Genomic DNA, 20,411 nt, shown 5'->3' with positions numbered 1-20,411 from the left:
AATACAGGTAAACAACATAACTGAGCAAGTTGTTTACCTTTAAAAAAAATACAGTTTGATGCAACGTAAAAAGCATATGCATATGCTTTTCTTTCACAAGATATCAAAGACTGGTGGACATTCACACTGCCACAGTTATTAGTTCTAAAAACAAAAATAAAGAAAATGAAAATATTTACCTCTTGGCACACTCGGTACTGATCAATGGCCCACACTGTGGGCACATGCGTTGCCAGTAGCTGGTACTGTGTTAGGGTTGTGTTACAGGCTCTAGCACAAATGAGACGTGTCTTTCCCACAGCATTGTCTCCAACCACCACACACTTGATTGTTTCTACATTTGGTCTTTCGTAGTCCATGCTACTGTCCATTTAAGTGTTCCCTTTTAAAACAGACAATAATAAAATACAGTTTGAGTATTTCTCTGTTTTTATAGTCAGGTTGTTTATCCCCAAACCAGCTGGCATGACTTCCTGCTTTGCCCTCTTCTGCCCTGTAAACATAAGCTAGTTTCTTTGGTAGTTTTGTCCAGGTATATCCAGGAGCAAATGTCTGGTTCATTCCTTCTATGGCAGGCAGGAACGAATAGCTTAAATCACCTCTAGGTTAATGAATAAGCTTTTTTAATGTTGATGCACAAATACACAAAACAAAGTTCATTGGAACATCAAGACATTTACATCTCTTGGTAAAGAGCTATTTGGAGATCAAACTTCTACTTACCTGAAATGCTCATAAAGTCCTAAAGTAGTGGAGTGAAAAAAATTATGCATCACGCACTTGTGTGCAAAACAAAACTTGCACTTTGTGCGTGTTTTGTAATGGACATACAATTGAAACAAACCGTTTCTAGGTTAATCCAGGCACCTAAATTCCTGAGCCTACAAAAGGTTTGATCTTTATTTTAAAGAACAGAATTTCTCCAACAAACAACTGAATGAAACACCTAATACTCCTTGATGGGTTCTATTAGCACAAAGTACACCTTACTCTTTTACCACAATTTGTCTCCAATGAACTCTCGTATTATCCAAACATTCAAAACCACTCCATAGAACTTTAGCAGTGTCAAGTTTTCTAGAAACATCAAAACAGTGTGGGAACTAAAAGCAATAAATATCAACATACCCTCGTTGAATTTCAGACTTTAGTGTCTCACAATACGCCAAGGAAACTAAATTCCACACTAATCACCACGTCTTTTGTGGTGTTGGTGAAGGTTTTATATACGAAGTACATATGTAAAAATACCCGCGGCTTCATCAAAACATAAATACACACTTATTATACACACACGGATTTAGAAAACATTGTCAAAGATAAATAACCAATTATTATTTTATGCATTGTTCTTCAATAACAAACAAGATACTGCGCCGATACATTAACTCGACTGCACATTGCAGATTGAGCGAACCGAATGTAACACTCGGACCTACGTCTCTGACGGCATGACGGGAAATATTCTTTGAGACAAGTGCGCATCAAACCTTGCGATCCTGCTGTTTTGAGGTAGGGCAATTCATTTTATTAGCAGCGTTTCAAGCTGTGGCGCTAATGGGTACCAGCTACCATGTGAGATACAGTCGAAGGTTTATACAGTACGTGCTCAGTATTGCATTTGCTGGAACAAAACCCCGTGGTTCATGTTACCGTGTCCCGTATAACTGTCGGCTATCGTATTGTCAGAAGGCGTTCTTCCACCTATTCAGACTAGCAGCATCGAGAGCAAATCATGAAATATGACATGAGGTAAAATAATACCGTGCATTTTCTCCCCTCGACAAGTCTGTTAACACAATGCGCGCTTAAGTTGGCCCTTATCCCTGGGACAATGGGCTTAACTTTGCGGACTGTAATTACATTCGGTTGGCGACCGCTCGTAAGCACTTACTGGAAAAAAATATTAAGTGCACGTGCGCCGGAGATCATTTAAAAACTGTATTTAGAAGGAAGCGGGAGTGAACTGAGTGTCACCTCTGCTTTTTTATTTCGTCGCGATTCGAATACAGTAACGAGGTTTATACTCCAGCATGCATCATTGTATGCAAAGGCGTTGGTTATCTGTACATATAGTTTTGGCACACTGCAGCATTTTTTGCTTTCGGCACCCATTCAGGTTCGTATTCATTGCACCTTCAAAAGTTCAAGTTATAAACCCCCAGTTACCCTTCATAGATGTCAGCCCAGTAACAAACGAATAGTTATTGAAGAACTGTCAGCGGACAGTTTGGAAATCATATTTACAAACTTAATGCTGAGCACCACATCTGTCATCTACTGCCCAGTCTCCACCATATGAATAATAAATTCACCTACCGTTGTTAAGTAAATGCGTGCGTGTTTGGGGCGGAGATTTCGGAGATCATGCCTGATTTCTCCTACTTATCCTTGACCCCCCATCAGAAAATATCAAGACATTAAAATTATTCAACTAAGCTAACTAGGGAAGCACTGCAAATATCATTTCTTAATCCGTATCCAGCTTCCAGTAGCAGAAACTTCATGCTTTGTTGTCGTTTTAACGCATGTTAGAAACAGTGCATATATCTCAGTCTTTATCTTCCGTGTTGGCCCACTTCTTTTTCCCCCAGCGCTGTGCGAGTGAAAGAGATGATCAGCTGCAGCCTCGCATATCGGCTCCAGCTTGCTCAGTGACGTCAGCGACCTCTGTTCTATTTATAGCGCGGCGATTAGATTTCATTCAAGAAAACAAGGTGGTCCAGGCGAGCATCATAGGGGCTGATGGCTTACCACACGGATACTAAACAATGCGCTTTGCATCATGTTGTCGCGGATTTCTTATCTGCGATGCAAAGGGATGTGATATATATATATATATATATATATATATATGTGTGTGTGTGTGTGTGTGTGTGTGTGTGTGCGGGTGGGTTTGTGAGTTCAAGCTTATGCGGTACATTTAACGATCTCTTAGTCCCTGCCCAAAATCACTCTCGTGGTTTCACGTACAAATACAAGTTAAACCATAATGCGGTCGACAAGGTTACCGACGTCGATTGCCCATTGCAACATGACTCCCGAAGGACAGTTATTCTTAGACAAGATGCTGCACGTATAATTTTGTCCTGTGCATAATTTTGCAGCAGCACCACCAGTTAGACACTGAAGGAATGATGTAATTGATGCTAGACTCTGAGAAGAACTGATGCTTCATGTACCAAAAAGAAAAGTTTTTTAAGTTTTAAGTACCAGTGAAGGCATTGATCTTACTTTGATTTCTGTTAATACAGTAACATTCAGCCAAGAACTGATGACACATTAAGTTATATGTTTTGGTTGTTTTGATGAAGCAGCATGTGATCTTTATTATTTTAAAATGTGCTATTTTTATGGAGTTAATGAATCGATTTCTAAACAGGTTAACCCACCAATATGTGCACCCTGTGCCCAATTTGAAGTGCAGAACCTTTATTTTCAATTTTATTCTGTGGTTTGTAATTTTATTTTAGCTCTGTAGTATAGAGTATCAAAGGGTATTCATTACACAATGCCTTTATGTTCCAAATCTGTTTCTCAACCACAACAATACACTGTTATGGAACATTTCCATCATAATTATATAGCTACTTTCAAAATAAGCTCCATCACACAAATCAATAAATTAAGTATATTTTGGTTCATTTAATTTTTTTTAAATGTACATGCTGCTTGCTCATCTGACTGAACTACAATTGATTCTCTATTCTGAGTCTTCCGTTAGTAATGGGTCAGCAGTTACCCTTGTGTCATTTCTTTTTTTATAGTGTATTTCAATGATTTTAAGCAGTGCATTGCAATCAGTATGTTGCATGTCAGTAAGATATTAAATGCTACATCTTATGCAAAACTGATCACGTAAACCCTCTCTTTGTACAATTACATCATTAGATGGTTGCAAACAACAAAAATATAGGGCATGCCCTTGGAATAAATGTACGTAATATGTCTCTACAAAAAAATGTATGGAAAAATTAATGCGTACTGGATGGGCTATTTTTAGAATTAACTTTTAAATACAGACTCAGATCATGAATTAACTAGAAGTGAAATTAAATACAGGAGTTGTGCATCTCATAAACAAACTGCCTAAAAAGAAAGCTAGGACAAGTTACATGTTTGGCAGGGTTGATAACTCTGATACTTATGTATACAGGAATACTATGAAAAAAAAAGAAAGGTGGTTTGTGTGGGGTGCAGGTATTCACTTGGAAAGTATGAATACATAATTGGCATATCCATGATGATCAAAGGTCTTAGAGCAATATTTGTGCCACCACGTTTTAGATAAGCAGGCAGCCAGGTAAATTTTGACTTAAAATTTTACTTACATGAAGGGTCAAGCAGTAGAGGTACGCAATGTAACAACACCTAATATACTTGTTTTATGCAAAATGCTTACATTGTGATCTCCCAAGGTAATTTTTAAAATCTTGATTGCACATCCATAGAGCTTTGGGCTACAGATGCGTTTATTTCATTTTGTATTTCATATCACATTGCACTGATGTACCGCTGAAGTCACCTGTGGCCGCTTACAACTACTAGTCATTACTTTAACTTTATCGATATGTGAAACCACAATTGCTGTAGCTGGTATGCTTGGTAGAATTAGCTGTGTCCATTATAAAAAGGTTTACCTTTATGGTTGGGCTGTTAATTCATCATACAGTGGTGTGAAAAACTATTTGCCCCCTTCCTGATTTCTTATTCTTTTGCATGTTTGTCACACAAAATGTTTCTGATCATCAAACACATTTAACCATTAGTCAAATAGAACACAAGTAAACACAAAATGCAGTTTTTCAATAATGGTGTTTATTATTTAGGGAGAAAAAAAATCCAAACCTACATGGCCCTGTGTGAAAAAGTAATTGCCCCCTGAACCTAATAACTGGTTGGGCCACCCTTAGCAGCAATAACTGCAATCAAGCGTTTGCGATAACTTGCAATGAGTCTTTTACAGCGCTCTGGAGGAATTTTGGCCCACTCATCTTTGCAAAATTGTTGTAATTCAGCTTTATTTGAGGGTTTTCTAGCATGAACCGCCTTTTTAAGGTCATGCCATAGCATCTCAATTGGATTCAGGTCAGGACTTTGACTAGGCCACTCCAAAGTCTTCAGTTTGTTTTTCTTCAGACATTCAGAGGTGGATTTGCTGGTGTGTTTTGGGTCATTGTCCTGTTGCAGCACCCAAGATCGCTTCAGCTTGAGTTGACGAACAGATGGCCGGACATTCTCCTTCAGGATTTTTTGGTAGACAGTAGAATTCATGGTTCCATCTATCACAGCAAGCCTTCCAGGTCCTGAAACAGCAAAACAACCCCAGACCATCACACTACCACCACCATATTTTACTGTTGGTATGATGTTCTTTTTCTGAAATGCTGTGTTCCTTTTACGCCAGATGTAACGGGACATTTGCCTTCCAAAAAGTTCAACTTTTGTCTCATCAGTCCACAAGGTATTTTCCCAAAAGTCTTGGCAATCATTGAGATGTTTCTTAGCAAAATTGAGACGAGCCCTAATGTTCTTTTTGCTTAACAGTGGTTTGCGTCTTGGAAATCTGCCATGCAGGCCGTTTTTGCCCAGTCTCTTTCTTATGGTGGAGTCGTGAACACTGACCTTAATTGAGGCAAGTGAGGCCTGCAGTTCTTTAGATGTTGTCCTGGGGTCTTTTGTGACCTCTCGGATGAGTCGTCTCTGCGCTCTTGGGGTAATTTTGGTCGGCCGGCCACTCCTGGGAAGGTTCACCACTGTTCCATGTTTTTGCCATTTGTGGATAATGGCTCTCACTGTGGTTCGCTGGAGTCCCAAAGCTTTAGAAATGGCTTTATAACCTTTACCAGACTGATAGATCTCAATTACTTCTGTTCTCATTTGTTCCTGAATTTCTTTGGATCTTGGCATGATGTCTAGCTTTTGAGGTGCTTTTGGTCTACTTCTCTGTGTCAGGCAGCTCCTATTTAAGTGATTTCTTGATTGAAACAGGTGTGGCAGTAATCAGGCCTGGGGGTGGCTACGGAAATTGAACTCAGGTGTGATACACCACAGTTAGGTTATTTTTTAACAAGGGGGCAATTACTTTTTCACACAGGGCCATGTAGGTTTGGATTTTTTTTTCTCCCTAAATAATAAAAACCACCATTTACAAACTGCATTTTGTGTTTACTTGTGTTATATTTGACTAATGGTTAAATGTGTTTGATGATCAGAAACATTTTGTGTGACAAACATGCAAAAGAATAAGAAATCAGGAAGGGGGCAAATAGTTTTTCACACCACTGTATATATAATTTGACCTTGAATAGAGTGGAAATCAGTATTTTAAAGTCTGTAGAATATTGATTGTTCAGTATCTTTTATAAGAAAAGAGAAGTACACAGTAAATTTACCAAGATTTGATTAATACTGTTTATCCATTTATCCATTATTTGAGTCATTCGTGCATAGGAGCCTTCAATGCATGGACAGTGTGTCCAAAAATAAAACAAGCAAAGATAAAAAAAAAAGTTAGAAAAGTTTTATAATGTGTTAGAAACATAGAAAGTCATATAGAACATCCTAATTGGTAGAGGGCCTATCTGGAAAATCTTAAGTGTGTTTTCAATACCCAGTTCTCATTTATGCTGCAAACAATTCATGCTATTAGCAATATTATAAACACTTAATAGAAGTTACATGATATTTTTTTCTTAGCACCTGTTTGGAGATGTACTGTGTATTTGAATGTAGAAAAGGAAGAAGTTAAGAACTTGAAAATGTGTTTCCTGTACTTGGAAAAAGACTGTAAGACGCAGAAGTATAGTTACTTTTTAGTTTTGGCAAAATAAAGTGCCTGTAATTAAAAATTAATTATGACAATGTGTATAGACTATTTAGTAGCCTTCTAACTGTTACTGAGCAGCAAAACTCGGTAAGGGTTTTGATCATGGTGACAGATTGCAGCACAGTTTCATCTGTTGGTACCACCATACCCAAGATTCTTATCATCCTGTCATGTATTTCTGATGTCAAATTGTAGACACCCTGCTTATCTTAAGACACTCATGCCAAAAATCATTAGGATATAAACATGCTGTAGGCTAATGTGTATCTCAGAAGTCTGCCACTTAAAGGAATTAAGAAGATTAAAAAGCTTCTTCACATCCAAGTCTTATCTTGATTGACAGCAGGATCAAGGTTTAAAGGTAACTTCACACCAAAAGCACACTTATGAGAATTATTTTCTGGTTTCTTATAGAAGGCAGCAAAAGGAAAAAAGAGTGGTGGCCATAGTGATCTCACAACAGGAGTCATGGATTGATTACCTGGCCTCATGCTCTAAGCTATCTGCTGAATACTTGTGACAAATTTTCAGTAAGTGAGAATTAGATCCTGCTATTTATTAACTGGAGAAAGGTGGAGTCACACCTGAAGTGAATGGCAGTCCATTGTAAACTTTAAAAAACATATTTGAATAAAGTGGATTATGCTTAGTTATTTTAAAATTATTTACAGTTATTCTCCTTTGAAACACTGTATTAACGGTTATAATAATAATAATTCATTACATTTATATAGTGCTTTTCTCAGTACTCAAAGCGCTATCCACACAGGGAGGAACCGAGAAGCAAACCCACAACCTTCCATAGTCTCCTTACTGCAAAGCAGCAGCACTACCACTGCGCCACCTGTAATTTCATTCAGTGTTTTCTAAAAAATCATATTAGAAGTTAAATTAGCATGTAATATGACTAACCCCAAATATCATAATGTTAACATTAATTTTTCTTTCTGTATCTTCATTGATATTTATTTACTTACTTATAGAAAAACTCAAAGGCACAAATACTCTTAACATACGTTTGAGAAAATAACTAACAGAAAGGTTCAGATTGAAGTTTGCTAATGCCTTTTATGTTTGTTTTTTATATTGCGTACTGCTTTGGTAAATGACAATGAAATTAAACACAAGCATCAGATGCTTAGCTTTTAAAATGGTGCTTTATTAACCTTTCAACTCATATATCCTGTGCAGACTGGGACTGAAATGCCTTTGCAAATCCATTAACATGACATGAGGTCAGCACACTTGAAAAGATTGCATACAGAACTCTAGCTTTGGATAAGGAGAAGCTGCACTTTGCTTAACAAGTCTCAGACCATTGACCTAGTAAAGTGATCAGCTCTAGCTACCTGAAGAGACCCAGATCTCAGTCATAGTTTTTTTATTGGACATGTTGCCACCATAGAAACTACATAATGAGTGAAAATATTAATTGACTCTTTTCCATAATCTTGCAAACACGTATGTTCCCAATTCTTTGAGATGTGCAGATTTCTTTTAAAGCTTTTGTAAAGTAAGGAAGCCTAAATGTAAAATGGTGAGTGATATAGATTGTCTCTTCACTTCTGAAGAACCTGGGATCAACAAAAGCAGGTGAAAAATATTTACTCTAGCTGTTTCCTTTTTTATTGGACCAAGAAGAAATTACAATGCTGGAAACATATGGTATAGCTAAGGTAATCTTTTATGTTACCCATAGCCTTGGTAGGCGATGATAATAAGTGAGATCTGTTTTAGCACAGGTCTGTAATAAATTAAAATAATTTATTTCTGAACTATTTCATACATTAATTGATCATTTAAAGTTTCAAATGGTATTTTATATTTCTATGTTATTTGTATAGCACTGCCTGTATTTTTGAAATGGGAAATATAGTATTTACCTCATTTCAAAATATTTGTGAAGTAATTGTTAACTGTTAAGAATAGTTAATTGTTAAGAAAATTATATTGCTTAAACATCCACTAAATGTGAGAGTTGATCTCGTTCGTTATAGGAGATGGACGTCTGAAGCAGAGCTCCACTAGCAGCGGCTTTATTTTCCCACGTATTTCATATTATTTAGAGGTATCCTGTATTTAATCCGACCAAGGAACTTCCACTACAATATACAAGCATGAGTAACAAGAAGAAATGTCAGAAAGAACCGGAAAAGAAACTTAAAGCTGCATCAAAGTCTGGACAGACATCCGGCCCGAGTGCAAGGTATGGCCTCACGGAGACTGACCTGGAACAGGCAGACGAATGCGCAGATTTCCTGGGACCCCGCTCCATTGTATCGTCTCCAATCGAGAGTGAAAATGGGAGCAAAGGTGCAAGTGATACAGGTCGCGATGGATCGCCGATTTTTGAGGATCATTCGAAACTAGAAAAGGCCCTGCAGGATGTGCTCTCATCTACTCATCGCGAGCCCGGAGCACCTGCTGTAACAGGAGCTGCATTTCCACTCGCGGAGCACGAAATCCGAAACAAACTGTCCGAAGTGAAAACTGAAATGAAAGAGATGATCGCTACACTGGCCTCTGCCATGGCTACGGCCATAAATGAGCTTAAGAAGGATAACAAGAATGAGCTTAAGAAGGCGAACATTGTGTATTTAAACGTTTTGACGTGAACTTTAAAGGCATGTTGAAGAAATTAGAGGAACACATTGAAGAAAACAGATCCAAACTGAAAATGCTTGCCGACCAGATTAATGACGTTAAGCAGGCATTCACGGCTCGAGTTGAAACAGCGAAACAATTGGCATCTAACGCAGATGAAAAAGCTACAGCTGCGAATTCCGAATGCAAAAAACTCGAAGACAGACTTGCGGCCCTGGAAGATGGGTGCAGAAGAAACAATATAAGAATTGAGGGTATACCTGAGAAACGAGAAAGCTCAAACCCAGTGAAATTTGCAGTAGAATTACTCTCTAAAATAATTGGAGATGATTTTAAACTCGACATTGAGATAGCAGCTGCTTATCAAGCACCTTTAAACCTAGGTCTTTTATTGTCCGCTTCGAGCGATTACGATGTAAGCTTGATGTGATGGCACTTCTCAGACACAAGCAAGAGGTTATATTTGAAAATAATCTTATTCGTATTTTCCCCGACTTCTCACCATTAACAGCTGCAAAACACGCAGCCTACTTTAACATTAAAAAGTTGCTACAGAAAGCCGATATCAAATACAGCCTCGTGTATCCCGCCAAACTGAAAGTGGAAGTTCAAGACCAATATTATGTATTTCCAAGCAAGGAGGAAGCTGAAAAGGAACTAAAGAAGCTGTTTCCGACACTTTTTTGAAAGTTAATAAGGAGCCGTATTCTGTCAAGACATGGGAAGGACCTATCATCTGCTGTTGGATCCACTTTTAAAGAGACTGGTATGATAATTATACATCCTTTTCTTTACTTCGACATTATATGTTTATGTCTTAATTACAGTTATAGACGTGAGTGTGGAAGTGTGGAAGTAATTAAAGTAGGGCTGGGTTTTTTTTTTTTTTTCTACTACCTTAACACTAGAATTACCAGAGTCTACGAAAAAACTCATAGATCCGGCCCACTTTAAAACCGTTCTCACCTCTCTTTTGTCTTCTACATGTGCTGATTAAGACGAGCAGCAAGTAGCGATTCCATTCCCCACCATTGCAGAACGTTCACTAAGTTTTCCCAGCTCATGCCTTGTTTGATTATCTGGGAGTGACTGAACTGCTGGAGTTTTAGAATGGAAATAATAGATCGTTATTTGGAATACATGCATTTCATGTGTGTTCCGTTTCAAAAGTAATCTGTGTAAACACATTGCTAAAACAGAAACTTTTTCATATTTTAGTAATAAATGTACAAAATGTAGGCATAAACTATAGAATTTGTGAAGCCTGCAGTCCAAACATCAAATAAACACTTTAACAAAAGGTTCAAGGATGCTACAACACTTTCTATTGCTTAACGCTAAGATTTGCTGACTTGGAGCACAGCAACCCTGCCATACTACAGAGACGAGAGTTCGATTCTCGGCTTTGGAGAAAGTGTTTTTTTTTCCTCAAACGGACATAAAATTTATAAATTGTTATGCACTGTAAATCGTTAAGTTTAAAATGTCGATTGTGGTTATTTCTGTTGATTAATTCATGCTTTTTACTTAGAGTCAGAACAGAAGCTTGTTCAGCGTATTCAGCTTCTGATCTGACTCAAACAGCGCCAGTATAACTTCACACCTAACCTGACGCTGTTCGTTTTCAAATAATATTGCATTACTTCGACAATGTTTTCTGATTGGTACTATTCGCATCATAAAATGATTTCTTCAAAACATCATTTATATTTCTCTGTTTCTTTTTTTAAAATGTGCGTTGTAGCACGCAGCAACTGGCCACCTGCATATTCTTGCGCACACTGAAAAAGACAGCGCTATATGCAATCATTAGATTCAAATGTTAACAGTTAAGTTATATAGCATGGAATGGAAATCAGCAGTTCTTAGCATTGCACCACGCAAGCTGTCATATCAACCGCCTACTGTAACTTGCTTTCTTTTTTCTTCGGTTATAGTCTTGAATAAAAGTGCACTTGTTTTGTTATACTTTTACATCAACATATGTTCCTGTGTTTGAGCTACATGGGCATGCTCAAAAAATACATGTGTAATGCCACGAAAAGTGCATGCAGACACTTCAGTTCGCAAGCATTGGTACGACAATGCAGTCACAAGTACACTGCAGAGCTATAGTGCGTCTTTATGTGAAAACAGCATTGTCAGATGTGGAGTGTCTGATGATTGCATATAGCGCTGAAGTTACTACTTTTTGCTATGCTTTCCTCTGCATGTCCTGGAGTACAAAAGAAACAGCATACAGCAACATGTAGAGACTGGCAAGATTATGGAAAAAAAAAACATGTGGTCATATGTATCGTGATACACTGCAGAGCTATAGCGCGTCTATATGTGAAAACAGCAGTGTCAGGTGGAGAGGGGGGGGGGGGGGGGGGGGGAGGAGGGGGGTGGTAGGGAAGGATCCTGAACGTGACAGAGAATGAAAAGTGAATTAAAAAAAAAAAATACCAAAGCTAACCTTTGCAAATATCATCAATTACACCAGCTGTTACAGACTGAAATCAAATGTATCTTTTTATTCTAAAATAGTAAAAATAAGAACACTTCATTTCTCAAAAGGGAGTCATGCAGGATCGAACTCATGACCTTCTAACTAGCAGTCAGCAACTGATACTGTTGCACCACTGCGGAAGTCATAGTAAACAAGTGTCAATGTCGCACACTAAGGCGGCAGCTTTTTTTTTGTACCTTTTGTGAAAGTGTTTCTTTGATATTTGGACTTCAGGCTTCATACATTATATAGTTTATGCCTACATTGTGTCATTTGTTACTAGAATATAAAAAACGTTTCTGTTTTAAAAATGTGTTTACACAGATTACTGTAGAAACGCAACACACATGAAATGCGTGTGTTCCAAATAACGATTTATTATTTCCACTCTAAAACTCCACTTCACTCCCAGTTCTAAGTCGGTGGGGGGATGGAATAGCCGGCTGCTTGCAGCATGTCTTTATCAGTACATTTAGATGACAAAAGACACTGGCGGAGAGGTGAGAACGGTTTTAAGAAGCGGTTTAAGGTGGGCCGGATCTATGAGTTTTTTCGTACGCTCTGGTAATTCTAGTGTTAAAGTAGACTGTTTAACATCACACTCTTGGTTTATTGCTATTTCTACTATTTATACTATTACATTATACTATTACATTAGGGTTTACTATGTTTATCCTAGACTACTTTTTAAAATCATTCCCAGGGTTCTTTCTTTTATTATCTTAATATCTTAAAATTGCTGAAGATTATTTTAAGCTTAAAGACTGTTAATGATTATATTTTCGGCAGATAGTATTTAGAATTCAGCTGCAATAGATATCTCTTTGTTTTAATTCTCTAACACCGCTGCGGGGTGGGGTTTGTTTTGTTTTGGACGTGCTCTGTCTCTTTGTATGTCAGAGGACCTGGACATCGTGAAGTGGGATCAAGCCTCAAGTGGGGAGGCAAAATGGGGGGGTGGGGGGATAAAGGGGGAGAGAAGGAGAACAGGCCATATCTAATCTATTCTTCTAATCCTTATAACTATAAATATCAATGCAACAATAGGCTAAAATGCAATAACTCATGGGGAATTTTGAAATTAGGATTAAAACTGCCTCACTACCAGTTTAGACTATAAAATGACATTAAAAACTCAGAATCAATGTCTCCATGATGGGACAGTTAACTTTGTGAGATATAATGTTAAAGGCCTGAATCACGAATTAGACTTAAACAAGCTTAAAGGCTAAAATTGTATTTTTACAGGAGACCCACTTACTAACCAAGGATCAGTTCAGACTACAAAAAGACTGGACTGGCCAAATGTTCCATTTTAGCTTTATAAAGAAAACTAGAGGGGTGGGAATTCTCATACACAGAACAGTTCCATTTGTAGCATCAGATGTAGTATCGGACCCTGAAGGGAGATACTGTATGTGATGGTCAGGGCAACTTATTTAACAGTAAAATGATTTTGATAAATGTTTATGCACCCAATGTCGATGGTAACGAATTCATGCAAAATCTATTTGCATCCATTCCCAATGTGAACATTCATAAAATTATAATGGCTGGGGACTTTAATTGTGTTTTAAATCCACTCTTAGATAGGACTCCTGTGACGGGGGACGACATCTAACACTGCAAAGACAATTACACAGTTTTTAAATGACCACAACTTATCAGACCCCTGGAGGTTTCTTAACCCATACTCAAGAACATATTCGTTCTACTCACCAGTGCATTATAGCTACTCAAGAATTGATTATTTTTTTATAGATGATAATTTCCTGCCTACGATTAAATCGTGCAAATACGACACAATTGTTATCTCCGACCATGCCCCTCTAGTCTTAGAGCTAAAATCATTAAGCCCCTCACACTCACCTCGCAGATCGTGTCTTAAACCTCTTCTATTGGCAGACGAGAAGTGCACAGAATTTATATCCAAACAAATCAGCTTCTTCCCAGAGACAAACACGCCCACAGAGGTTTCTGCAGGAACACTCTGGGAAACTCTAAAGGCCTTCTTAAGAGGACAGATTATTTCATATCTTTCCCACAGAAATAAATTAGAAACCAAGAAAGTGTCAGAGCTAAGAAGCGAAATTACTAGAATAGATGAAGAACAAGCCAGGCGTCCAAGTGAAGCTCTTCACAGGAAAAGGCAGGCCCTGCATACAGAACTTAACATCTTAACAAATAAAGAAACTGAACAACTTATTTATAAGTCAAGACATCATTACTATGAACACAGAGAAAAAGCTAATAAGCTTTTAGCTCAAGAAATTCACAAACAAGAATTTTGCAATGCAATACCAGTAATCACCAACACGAATGGAGAAGAAATCATTGACCATAAAAATATAATGCACACATTTAGAGATTATTATAAATCTTATATTCTACTCAGTTCAAAGAAGACAACACACAATCTAATGCATTTCTGGATACATTACAGACACCACAAATAGATGCTTTAAGTGCTGAGGAACTGGATAAACCTCTGACGCTAACAGAATTACTAGATGCTATAAAGTCACTTCAAAGCGGGAATTCAGCAGGCCCTCATGGTTACCCCGTAGAAATTTTATAAGAAATTCTCCACTCAGCTAGCTCCCCTCTTATTGGCAACATTTACAGAAGCTAGAGACAACCAAATACTACCTCAAACATTTTGTCAAGCATTAATCACTGTCTTTCCTAAACAAAATAAGGACTTGTTACAATGTGCATCATACAGACCAATTTCACTCCTGAATAATGATGTTAAGATACTCTCAAAAATTCTAGCTAGAAGGATGGAGAAAGTGCTGCCCTCGGTAATATCACAAGATCAAACTGGATTTATTAAAGGCCGACATCTATCTTCAAATCTCCGACGCTTGTTTAATGTGTTATATTCACCAGCAAAATCAAACACCCCAGAGATATTACTATCATTAGACGCAGAAAAGGCATTTGACATGATCGAATGGAATTACCTTTTCACTGCATTGGAGAAATTTGGGTTTGGCCCGAATATTTGTGCTTGGATTAAACTACTGTATACCAGTCCAGAAGCTTCAGTTTGTATTAATAAAATTTGCTCAGACTACTTTAAACTAGAACGTGGTACCAGACAAGGATGTCCCTTGTCGCCACTGTTGTTTGCAATCGCTATTGAACCACTGGCGGTTCACTGCCGAAATTCTCATCAGATAAAGGGGATTGTCAGAGAAGGACTGGAACAGAAAATTTCTCTATATGCAGATGATATGGTCTTATATATATCGGACCCAGAAAACACTGTCCCTGCTGTTTTAACAGCACTAACAGAATTTCAAAAGATATCTGGTCTTAGAATTAATCTGAATAAAAGTATACTCTTTCCAGTGAACTCACAAGCATATAATATTAAATTAGACACCCTACCTTTTACCATAGCAGATCAGTTTAAATACCTAGGGGTAAATATCACAAGTAAACATAAAGCTCTTTATCAACAAAATTTTGGCGTCTGTATGGAAAAAATTAAGCAAGACTTGCATAGATGGTCAACCCTTCATCTCACTCTAGCCGGAAGAATTAACATTGTTAAGATGAATATCCTTCCTAAACTTCTCTTTTTATTTCAAAACATTTCAATATATATCAATAAATCGTTTTTTAAACAGTTAGATTCAATAATAACCTCATTCATTTGGAACTCAAAACACCCACGTATCCGAAGAGCGACCCTACAAAGACCTCAGGCAGAAGGTGGCATGGCTTTACCGAATTTTCAGTTTTATTACTGGGCAGCAAACATACAAGCCATAAAAACCTGGACACAAATAAATGCACATACACAGGCTTGGTCTGCAATAGAAGTAAAATCCTGTAGTACTTCTTTATATTCCCTGCTTTGCTCTCCAATAAATGAAAGTTATCGCAAATATACTAATAACCCAATTGTGCTTTACTCACTCAGAATATGGAACCACATTAGGAAGCATTTTAAGATGGAAAATCTTTTATCAGTGGCACCTTTGCAAGGGAACCACCTCTTTCAACCTTCGCAAGTATATCCAGTTTTTAATACCTGGAAAAGTTTTGGGATTAAAATGCTCAGAGATCTTTATATAGACAACATATTTACATCTTTTGAACAATTACGTTCAAAATTTAACCTCCCAGCTACACATTTCTTTTACTATCTTCAAATTAGAAATTTTGTTAAACAGAAATTGCCCGATTTCCCCCACCTTGCACCCTCCACAATGCTGGAAAAAATACTGCTCAATTCCGAGGAAACAAACACTATTTCCGCAATATATAAAATCTTATTAGATTCCCTACCTTTCAAAGATCCAAGAGGACATTGGGAAGAAGATCTCTTAATCAATATATCAGAAAAGGAGTGGAAGGTAGCAAAGCAGAGAATTCACTCGAGTTCTATATGCGCAAAGCATAGAATTATTCAACTAAAAATTATATATCGAGCTCATCTGTCTCGCTTAAAACTGTCCAAAATGTTTCCAGGCCAGGATCCAACCTGCGAGCGCTGCAACCAAGCTCCTGCCTCACTGGGTCACATGTTCTGGGCCTGCACCAAACTAACATCATTTTGGACAAAAATTTTTAAGTGCCTCTCAGACAGCCTTAGTATCACAATCCCTCCTAACCCACTAACAGCTGTGTTTGGTGTCCTTCCAGATGGACTTGAATTGGAGAAGGACAAACAAACGGTGATTGCATTCACTACACTCTTGGCACGCAGACTTATTTTGTTAAATTGGAAGAATCCTAATTCTCCTCTTATAAGTCAGTGGGAAACTGATGTTTTATATTATTTGAAATTGGAAAAAATCAAATTTTCAGTTAGAGGATCTGTACAAAATTTTTTCAAAACTTGGCAGGATTTAATCAATATTATTTTAGAATAAGAGAATTAACTATTATTGTATTTAACTCCCTTCTCCATCTCTTATTTATATAGATATTTACTTCTCCCCTTCTTTTGTCTAATGTTGCCTTATTAAAAAGCTTAAAGAAATTTTCCTTTAGCTAAGCTCTCCTTCTCAGGGATGGGGTTTGATTTGTTTTCAAATTTGTTGGGTTATAAATGGATCTGTTTGTATGGAATGATTACAATGAAAATTAATAAAATAAAAATATTAAAAAAAAAAGAGATCTATATATAGACAACATATTTGCATCTTTTGAACAATTATGTTCCAAATTCAACCTCCCAGCTACACATTTCCTTCACTATCTTCAAATTAGAAATTTTGTTAAACAGAAACTGCCCGATTTTCCTCACCTCATACCCTCCACCATGCTGGAAGAAATACTGCTCAGTTTTGAGGAATTAAACACCATTTCCGCATTATATAAAATCTTATTAGAGTCCCTGCCTTTCAAAGATCCAAGAGGACATTGGGAAGAAGATCTCTTAATCAATATATCAGAAAAGGAATGGAAGGTAGCAAAGCAGAGAATTCAGTCAAGCTCCATATGCGCAAAGCATAGAATTATTCAACTAAAAATTATATATTGAGCTCATCTGTCTCGCTTAAAACTGTCCAAAATGTTTCCAGGGGAAGATCCAACCTGCGAATGCTGCAACCAAGCTCCTGCCTCACTGGGTCACATGTTTTGGGCCTGCACCAAACTAACATCATTTTGGACCAAAATTTTTAAGTGCCTTTCAGACAGCCTTGGGGTCACAATCCCTCCTAACCCATTAACAGCTGTGTTCGGTGTTCTTCCAGACGGACTTGAATTGGAGAAGGACAAGCAAACGGTGATTGCATTCACTACACTTTTGGCATGCTGACTTGTTTTGTTAAATTGGAAGAATCCTAACTCTCCTCTGATAAGTCAGTGGGAAACCGATGTTTTATATTATTTGAAATTGAAAAAAATCTAATTCTCAGTTAGAGGATCTGTACAGAACTTTTTCAAAACCTGGCAGGATCTAAACAATATTATTTTAGAATAAGAGAAATAATTATTACCGCATTTATTTTCCTTTTCCTTTTTTTATATACCTATATATATTTCTACCTTTCTTTTGTTTATTGTTGCCTTATTAAAAAGCCCTAAGCAATTCTCCTTTGGCTAAGCTCTCCTTCTCAGGGGTGGGGTTTGATTTGTTTTCAATTTTTCTTTTTTTTTTTGTTATAAATTGATCTATTTGTATGGAATGATTACAATAAAATTAATAAAAAAAAAAAAAAAAAATCCACTAAATGTAAAAATTTACATGATTTCACTGGATTAATATCTATGAATGAAATATTCTAACCAATAATTCTTTATTCATTTCCAAGTACTACTGGCAAAAAGTGGTGAATAATTTAATGTAAAATTATTTTATTTATTATTTTCATTGGTCCTTATGTGTTTTTATTTAGAATTTTTTATATGGTATGTGGCAGGACCGTATATTTAAAAGAAGCTGTAGACGTGACAGGCGAGCATGATTTAAGAAAAAGGGTCAAGAACCAAAACAATCAGATGACCGCAATGACCCTAAGACTCTTTACTGAATCATACAAGAGCAGACAGGGCCATCAAGAGGGAGCCCCTATCAAAGACAAGGATGGACGCCTGATCCTGACCACCGAGGAACAATAAAAACGTTGGGACGAACACTTCAAGGAAACTCTGAACCAACCAGAACCAATATTGACATTTCCAGAAGATGTGCTCGACACAGAAGAGGACCTGCTGGTGGACACTGGCCCAATTACTCTGGCTGAGACTATGGTGGCAATTGTGGCGCATAAGAATGGCAAAGCTCCAGGCCTTGACAAGATATCACCGGAGATGCAGAAATACAGCAATCAAGCCCTTGTTGACGCAGTGATTGCCATACTGAACACCTACTGGGAGAAATCAGTTGTCGCTCAAGACTGGAGGCAAGGAGTCATTGTCAAGTTACGGAAAAAGGGAAACCTGGCAGCCTGCAACAACTGTAGCGGGATAACGCTCCTAATTGTTACTGGGAAGGTCTTCAGTGCAGTTCTTCTCTGGCGATTGGCTGGCTCCGTGAAGAACAAGCCGGATTCCATAGTGGATGACTCTGTTTGAAGCAGATTTTTGTTGTGTGGACAATTACTGAACAAAGTTTCAAGCTGCAGAAACAAGTGTCAATCAATTTTATTGACATTAATAAGGCTTTTGATAGTATCCATCGAGGAACACTGTGGAAGATTGCACGCTCGTATGGCATCCCTCAACAATTTGTTGACATCTTCTAGAATATCTACCATCAGTTAACACTAGAGTTACCAGAGCCTACGAAAAAACTCGTAGATCCGGCCCACCTTAAATCCATTCGCACCTCTCCCTCAGCGTCTTTTGTCCTGTAAATGTGCCGATTAAGACAAGCAGCAAGCAGCCTGCTGTTCCATCCCCCATCGACGCAGAACGTGCACAGAGTTCTCCCAGCTCATGCCTTGATTGATTATTTGGGAGTGAAGTGCTGGAGTTTCAGAGTGGAAATAATAGATCGTTATTTGGAACATATGCATTTCATGTGTGTTCCGTTTCTACAATAATCTGTGTAAACACATTGTTAAAACAGAAACTTTTTCATATTTTAGTAGTAAATGACAAAAAGATGCTGAGGGAGATGTGCGAACGGATTTAAGGTGGGCCGGATCTTTTTCGTAGGCTCTGGTAATTCTAGTGTTAGGCTTCCAGATCAATACAGGCATGCACCAAGGGTGTATGCTATCGCCATTACTCTTTCTCCAGGCCATGGACTTCACCATGCGATGCTATGTTGCTCGTGGTGACTTTGGCCTCCTGCAATGAGATGGGCTGTGGCTTGCAGACTTGGACTTTGCCAACGATGTTGCCTTGCTCAGAGTCACTCAACAAGTGCTCCGTGGGTACATAGTGACATTGGAGCATGAGATGGCAAAAGTTGGGTTGCAAATCAGTGCGCTGAAAAGTGAGATTCTAAAATGACATTTTAGAATAAACATTTAAATTGAATAAGCAGATTCTCTTCCGTTTTTTATCTTATTTTATTATTATTTATTTACTTATTTTTCCTATGATTAAAGTTTTACTTTATTGGCCTAGCTCTCTTTTTCAGGGTGGGGGTTGATTTGACTTGAACGTAGTTCTGTAAAATTTGACTTGCCTGTATGGAATGTTATTTGCTTTTAATAAACTGAATAAAATGCCAAAAAAATTGCAAGATTCTATGTGTACTCCTAACGTCAGCACAGCCATCTGCATCGGTCAACAGTGCCTAGAGGAAGTGGATCACTTCACCTTCCTTGGTAGCATTGTGGTGACAGGCGGTAGGTTCAACCAAGGCACCCAATGTCGAATTGGACAGGCTATGACTGTTATGTGCCACTTGGGGCCAGTCTGGAAATCCAACAGCATCACCCTACTATCTAAAATTCACCTTCTGAGTTAAATTGTAATTCCTACTGCTATCTATACCAGTGAAACATGGAAGGTGACTGCAACCATTGCCAAATGCCTGAACGTATTCCAACAACAGTGCCCCCGACG

The 20,411-nt window shown here is 37.8% G+C and overlaps 1 protein-coding gene across 5 annotated transcripts in view; it reads right to left on the bottom strand.

Annotated features, from left to right (window-relative positions):
• Positions 1-20,411, bottom strand: part of rhobtb1 (Rho related BTB domain containing 1) — a 68,849-nt gene that overhangs the window by 35,031 nt on the left and 13,407 nt on the right. For 4 of the 5 annotated variants that reach the window (XM_028795389.2, XM_051922834.1, XM_028795387.2 and 1 more), the window contains one exon: positions 180-382. In XM_028795389.2, coding sequence (XP_028651222.1) covers positions 180-371 — 192 coding nt within the window. In that variant the 5' untranslated portion in view covers positions 372-382. Of the gene's footprint in view, positions 1-179; positions 383-2,319; positions 2,671-20,411 lie in introns of those variants that run through there. The other variant, XM_028795390.2, reaches the window with a different exon arrangement.

Source organism: Erpetoichthys calabaricus, chromosome 2 (genome assembly GCF_900747795.2).
Source record: "Erpetoichthys calabaricus chromosome 2, fErpCal1.3, whole genome shotgun sequence".
In the NCBI taxonomy this organism is placed as follows: domain Eukaryota; kingdom Metazoa; phylum Chordata; class Cladistia; order Polypteriformes; family Polypteridae; genus Erpetoichthys; species Erpetoichthys calabaricus.
The sequence above is the reverse complement of the archived record's forward strand: the minus strand, read 5'-3'. Positions and strand labels throughout refer to the sequence as shown.